The 6945-nt window shown below is 60.7% G+C and overlaps 1 protein-coding gene across 1 annotated transcript; it reads right to left on the bottom strand.

The window, feature by feature from the left end:
* Positions 1 to 1614: 1614 nt before the first annotated feature.
* On the bottom strand, positions 1615 to 5044 carry PDX1 (pancreatic and duodenal homeobox 1). Its single transcript, XM_026049811.1, has 2 exons — positions 4566 to 5044; positions 1615 to 2003 (listed from the first exon to the last, which is right to left on the bottom strand). The coding sequence occupies exons 1-2, from the start codon at positions 4966 to 4968 to the stop codon at positions 1615 to 1617; spliced, it is 792 nt and encodes a 263-aa protein (XP_025905596.1). The 5' UTR covers positions 4969 to 5044.
* Positions 5045 to 6945: the final 1901 nt, after the last annotated feature.

Here is a 6945-nt window from a genome sequence, read left to right as displayed (position 1 = left end):
AACGTGGTGTTTCGTTTCACAAGCAGCGCAGCTTTATTTGAATTTTGCTCGTTAATCATTAGAAAATATGTCACCCATTGACTGCATTTAGATGAACAAGGACATGCAGGCTTGAGTGATAAGAAAACTGGCCCAAAACGTCCCTGTTTGGTAAAAAAGGAGCTGTGGGAAGGTGCCTCCTCTGCTCCCGGCGCTTCCCCTGCGCGGCGCGGAGCGGGCTACGGGCAGCAGTGGCCGGAGGGGGATGAAGTCGCCTCCTCCTCTTCCTCTCGCCGGCTCCTGGCGCTGCGACCAGGCCGTTCGGGGGCTACAGTGACCCCATCCCCGCCGTCGATGTTGCCCRAGACACAACCGGGGGCAGATTCTGAGCCTCCCCATGGAGAAGTCTGGCACATGGCACCCCTAGGCACCTCCTGCCACTCTAATTTGTTTCAAATTTTGTCTCGAGTCTTTGTTTTATTTTATTTTATTCCTGCTTATTTGAATTTCCGATGGCGGTTTAGGCCGTCGCTGTAATGGGTCGTTTCCCCTGCACCGAATGTCCTGTTGCTGCCGTCGCCGTGATAGGGAAGATTTTCCTGACGACTGTCGGAGGGGGYCCAGGGGTCCGGCGGCCGGGGAGGTATCGCACAATTCCCCAGCAAACGAGCTGTGTTCCACGTTGGGCCAGACGGGGCCAAAAAAATAAGGAATGAAAAATCCCAGGTGTTGGGCAGCGCCTAGAGAGTCCAGGCACCSAAACCCGGGGACATTTTCCCCCGAAAGAGCCGCGAGCAGAAAGTGTCACGAGGAGCGAGTCGCGTCCGCCCGACTCCGTCCCCAATCCTGCCGATCCTGCTGCCCCTCCGGCTCCCAGCGCGCCCGCGGTCCGGGGCGCCTCCGCGCAGCGCGGGCGGCCCCGGCACCGTCTCGCGGCGGCGGAGCCCAGGGAAGGGTCTGGATGTTTGGAGACGCTGAACACCATTTACGCTGCCCTCCAAAACCTGGGGCTTTTTTTACCGCCCAATCCCGAAGGCAAAAGAAAATGGAGAAAAAAAAAAAGGAAAATAAAATAAAAGAAATAAAAGAAAGAGGTTCTGATTTCCAGAGTGGTGAGTAGAACACCAGTCTGCGCCCGGGGTCCTCAGCGAGGCCGATGCCCCKGGGGAGCTCTCAGGGAGCGGGGCGGCCGGGCGCAGTTTGGACAGAACCGGATCCCTCGGTTCGCTCCSCGCGGCGCTCCGCGTGTGCGCAGCGCCCCGCGCTCCAGCCTCGCTGCCCGCCGGCTCCGCGCAGCAGCAGCCGCGGCTTTGCCGCCCCTTTCCAGATCTCTCCTCGCGCGGGCGGGGGGCCGCCCCAGACCCGCCTCCCCAGCGGGAAGCTGCCCCGGGGGCAGCGAGGTCTCAGCTCCCCGCCGCTCCTAAGAGCAGAGCGAGTCTCTCTCCTCTGCACCAGACTCCTTCCATTCCCGCAGCAGCGGATTTCGCGGGGCGAAGCGCAGAGTTTGCCCGGGGGGAGGCGGGCGGGGAGCAGCAGCGGCCGAGGGGGCAGGAGCCCCCGCAAGCCTCGGCCTCTGCCCAAGGCCGCTTGGGTCCCCCCGGGCCAGGCTCTGCGGGACGTGGGGGCCCCCACGGCTCAGTGCGAGTCCTGCTGCCGTCGAGGGGCGATGCTGGAGGGGAGCAGCTCGCGGGAGGCGCCGGCGGGCAGGTTCCCCGCRGGACACGGCTGCAGATCCTCTTTGGGCGGCAGCTCCGCAGAGGACACCACGCAGTCCTGCTCGGGGTCGGTGCTGTTGGCGGCGCCCCGCTTTTTGTCCTCTTCCTTCTTCCATTTCATCCGCCGGTTCTGGAACCAGATCTTTATGTGTCTCTCGGTCAAGTTCAACATGACAGCGAGCTCCACCCGCCGGGGCCGGGAGATGTACTTGTTGAAGAGGAATTCCTTCTCCAGCTCCAGCAGCTGGGCCCGTGTGTATGCCGTCCGCGTCCGCTTGTTCTCCTCCTGCTCCACCGCGTAGGAGCCACCTGCAAAGAGCGAGAGTCAGGCGGCAGCCGCGCTGTCCTCGCACCCGCGTGGGCATCAACGCAGGGCGAAAGCTGCGGGGCCCCGACGGCGCCTGCGGCTCGTGGAGCTGAATCTGGGTGGCTCTGGGTTCCCCTGGGCTCAATTCTCCCTCCCCGGGCCCTTTGCAGCCMTTAATCCCCCGGGCCCTGACAGTGGGACTGTCCTCGCTGCCTTTTAACTCAAAATTGTGATCACTGAAAGCTCAGTGTCCCTCTTGGGGAGAGGAGTAGATGCGGGGCTTGACCAGTTGTCCGGTTGGTGTAAAAGTGATAAATATAAAAATTAAAAATAAATACATAAATAAAATAATWAAAAAGAAAAAAAAAGTCTATCAACAAAGAAAAAGAAGGGGGAAAAAAGGTTTWGGTGCATGATCTCCCAGCGACACTAAAGGGAGCAAGAAGGCCCTCAGCAGCGCCAGGCCCGGCCTTTCCCGCGGCGCAGAGAGCCGGGTCACCCGCGCGGCAGCGATGGCAGCGCCGGGCGCGCAGWGCGGCGCAAGGGCGAGCGCCTCTGCGCTCGGGCCCGGGCCGAGAGCGCCCGCCCGAGGAGCCTGAAGGGCCGGGAAGGCCCCGCGGAGCCGCCGCAGCTGCCGGGGTCTCTCGGCGCAGCCCCGCGGAAGCGGCCGCGCTTCTCCGGTCGCCGGCACCGCCGGAGAGCCCCAGCTCGGGACATGGACGGGGCGCCCGGCCCTGTCGCCAKCCTGGTCGAGACCTTTGGTTTCGTGATCCCGGAAACGGCAACAGCTACGAGATCGCCATTGCCAAGCCCTCCGCGTGGATGTCGGCGCGCACGACTGGGCGACAGTCACGACTGCAGGCGCCGAGGCCGCGACAGGATCTGGAGGTTGGCTCTGGAACGGATTGTCCCTCCTGCGAACACCGGGAGTCCGGCTGGCTACAGTTTGGGCCGCCATGTAATCCCTAGGATATGGCGACAACACCCAAAGTGCCAGGGCCAGCCGTGCTCTGCGTACACGTATGCAATGTGCCTACACCGTGTGCGTATGTGTGTATATATATATGTGTGTGTATATATATAATGCTATATATAAGTACACACACTCACATATATAATTAATTTTGTTGTATTTTATACATATACATATATATATTTGTATATTTGTATATTTAAATAATTATATATATAGATTTTTTTTCTGCTGCAGTAAAGGTAAATACTAACTCCGACCTGGGCACCTTGATCTTGCAAGAACTCTGCCCGGTGGTGTCCAACACAAGACCCCGCCGACTTCTCAATCCACATGGCTCTTTATGGATAAAAAAAAAAGCCCCATATCCTTGGCATACATATATATACATATATATATACATATATATGTGTGTGTGTGTGTGTATATATATATATATATATATTTGCTGTCATAAATACTGGCGTTCGACTCCCGGCGTAATATGCGAGCCTAGTACAGAGCAGTGTCATCTACACCGTAAGGGTACGCGCCATATACGCGCAGAGAACCCTTGGTCATGTGTTTTTGTGTCCACGTCGCACAACGTGTACCCTATTTCATGGTGCAGCCCAGCCTTCGCCTGCACCTTTGGGATGAGCTGGGAACAGCGGAGGAGAGGTCTTCACTTTTCTAGGAAAACTTTCGTTTTGCACTTGTTTCTGTCGTTCCTCGTGTACAGGAGACAGAGGCGGGGAAAGGGGGAAATTTCACAGCTGGATTACATGTTTTCCCTCTAATTTCTTTCAATCTGTCGAAAACTCCACCTGATGTCATCCTCCCCACACAAACCCTGTCCTGGAGCCCATGGCACGGGCGGCAGTGCTCTGGTCTCTCCGCCCTGCGGAGATGCCACCGTGGGGACCAGTGGCTGCAGCCCGTCCTTCCTCCCCCCAGCTCTGCCCCATGCAATTCCCGGACTATTCCACAGCGATTTCATTTCTCCGGTACCTTTTTTTTTTTTTTTTTTAAACTGTCTATTTGAACAAAGCCATTAATATAATATTTGCCGTAGAGGCGTGACAGAGAAGCAGGACACGATAACATTGTGCAAGGAGAGACAGAAATACTGTTTCGCAGCGGAACTTTCTGCCTAGATAGAGTTTCTTCCCCTCGCTGGCAGCCCCGTTTCGTTTGTGCATTGTTTGCCCTGCCCCGGGGTTTAGGCTGTGAAAGGCACAATTCGGGCAAAACGGAGCGGGCAGCGGGAGAGGCGGCAGAGGGGAGCGGGGCGGGCGGGGAGGCCGGTTCTGCTCTGCCCGGCGCTTCCCCGCGCACCGGGGCCCTTTCTTGGCGGMGATGAGTTAATTAATGAAGCCGCTTCGTTAATCTTTGCTCGGGCCTTGGGAAGTACCCGGCTCTCCCCAGAGGGAATGGGGCGCTTTCCTCCCGGGCACCCACTGCTCATCCTCGTGGGACTTTATCCCTGGGGCCAGGAGCTGCCCCGTGGGGTGCCCGCCTCCGGCTCCGGCCTCGGAGGGCTCCGTGGGAGCTCCGAGGGCTCCAAGGAAAGGGTGGGAGGAGAAGACGGGGAGTGGGGAGTCGGTCTTACCGGTCCACTGTCCTCTCCAGGCGTGAGATTTTGTGGATTTCATCCAGGCGAAAGGCACCTGCACGCGGGGCTCCTCCATGGCCCCGGCGTCCGCCCCGTCAGCGAAGGGCAGCGCGTCCTGGTGGGGAGGAGGAAGATGAGGGTGGTGGTGATGGTGGTGGTGGTGATGCAGGTGCGAGACCCCGGCATCTTCTGTGATGGGCGGCACCTCATAGGGCGAAATATCCGGCGGGCTGCCTTGCTCGAGCGCCCCTAAGGCGCCGGGGTAGGGAGGCTGCTGCTGCCGGCCCATGTAGAGGCAGGCGGGGGGGCTGGGGCTGAAGTCCTGCGCCTGGGCCCTCTGAAACGCGCACGGCTCCTTGTAGAGCTGCGCCGAGCAGTAATACTGCTCCTCGGCGTTCATGGCTGGCGACGGCGCGGGGGGGTCCGGCGCTAGGGACACATGGGGCTGCTCCGCTCCCGATGCCTCTTTGACAGCTCGCCGCCCGCCGGGCCCCGCCGCCCGGCCCGCCGCCTCCCCATAGGCGCCGCTGCCCCCACGTGAGGCCTCCCGCGGCCCTCGGGGCGGGGCGCGCCCCATAAGAAGCCGCCCGGGGTGGCCCCCGGCCCCACAACCCCGTTTACCCCGTGGGGAGGGCACAGTCCCGTCCCTTCCCCCCAGCTCCCTTTCACGGAGGGGAGCCCGACGGCCCCGGTGTCGAGCGGAGCAGGGCCAGGCTKCCCCCCGCGAAAGGACCCGGGGACGAGAGACCCCCCTCAGGCCGAGTCTCCCCGCGGCGCCAGGGCTGATCGTCCCGTCCCCATCTCCGCAAGCAAAGGCCGAAGTGGGGGCGCAGGGGACACGGTTCCCGGAGTGGTGGCACCCGCAGGGCTGCGCTGCAGCCCCCTCGGGAGGAGACTCCCCTCCGGGCTCGGGGCAGAGCCGCGGAAGGAGGCGCGGAGCAGCCGCGCTCGTCCTGCCCGCGGGGATGCGGCCGCGGGGAGCAGGGCGCTATCGACGGGGCGGGCGGCACGCGGAGAATTGTTTGCCGAAGGGGGAAATTTGGGAGCCTTCTCCGCGGCTTGGGCTGCAATGCGTTGACCCTCGGAGATAATGTGCTCCAAGTCGGTGTCGGTTGACTTGGTGACAAGGCTATGAGGAGGCGGAGAGCTCCCGAAAGGGACAAAGATCATTTATTTCCCTGCCTCCCTGCGCTCGCCCCGGCGCGCACAGACCCGCCTCCCGCCCGGCTCCGCTCCGCGCTGCTCCGCGCAGAGCGGCCCCGAGGGCGACCCGGCCCGCACAGGGGCTGATGCTCCCCGGAGGATCCGGGGGGTCCCGGAGGTGCCCGGGGTGCGGGTGCCTGAACCAGAGGAGCCACCTCGAGCCATCGGGGCATCTCGCTCCCATGGCGGCTTCCGAGGGATCATAAAACCGCCCAGTCCATTACGTCTAAAATGAGTTTCCGCTATGAACGCGTTCGGCTCCCCCGTCTCTGAGAAAGCACAGCGCGTCTTTGATTCAATATTGAGCCATTAAGCAATTGCTTTCCCAAGCCATTTAACAGCAGCTCTTATGGATAAATAAACAAAAAAGGCTGTAAACCAATTATAGTGCGGATAGTGAAAAAGTATTTTATTAGCGGGAATTACCGATAGACATCACTGCTCCTCGGGCTCCCCCCGCACTCCCCATCCTTCTGCATCCCCTGGCATCCCGGGGGTCGGGATCCCGGCCTGATGGGGYTGGGGGGATCTGCAGAGGGGGGCGAGGTCCCTTAGCGGACTCCCCGGTCCTTGCTCTGCTGCCTCTCTATGTCCTCACCGAGGTGTCCTGCACACTCGAGTGTCCCTTGAACGCAGCTCCTCCGTTTAATCCCGGTACCGACCTCTTGTGCATCATTCCCACCTCAGCCCCGTGCCCATTCCGCGCCGGTGGCAGATCTGGAGCGGGAAAAACAGCTTTTTCCTATGTGGGAAAGGCCTCCCTTCCCGTGCCCCCCTCCCCCGGAGCCGGCCCCGGGGGGAGCCGAGCTCCGCGCCGCTCTCCGCAGCATTTACAGCCCCGGGATTTCCACGAGGAACCGGTGCGGACAAACAAACGCGCAGCCATAAAGAACAGAGCAAATTGATTCATCTCCAGGGAGGACCATTACCCGGTGTCTTAATGTGGCCCTCTCTCTATAACGCACATTTCTAAATAGAGCAAACAGCTCCCCCCCCAAAGCAAATGAATTTCGTATAATTTAGAGCTAATTCTCTTTCGTTCTGCCTGCATGAGCAGGCGATAAGGGCGCGCTTGGCCGTGCTAACAACRAGGCAGCCGGCTGCAGTGCAGGAAAAGGCCCCCGCTGTGTATCCCGGCATTGGGGACCCCGAGTCAGGGGTGCAGCTGGGTGCA

Source organism: Nothoprocta perdicaria, unplaced genomic scaffold (genome assembly GCF_003342845.1).
Source record: "Nothoprocta perdicaria isolate Ctin4 unplaced genomic scaffold, notPer1 scaffold_62, whole genome shotgun sequence".
Taxonomy (NCBI): Eukaryota; Metazoa; Chordata; class Aves; order Tinamiformes; family Tinamidae; genus Nothoprocta; species Nothoprocta perdicaria.
The sequence above is the reverse complement of the archived record's forward strand: the minus strand, read 5'-3'. Positions and strand labels throughout refer to the sequence as shown.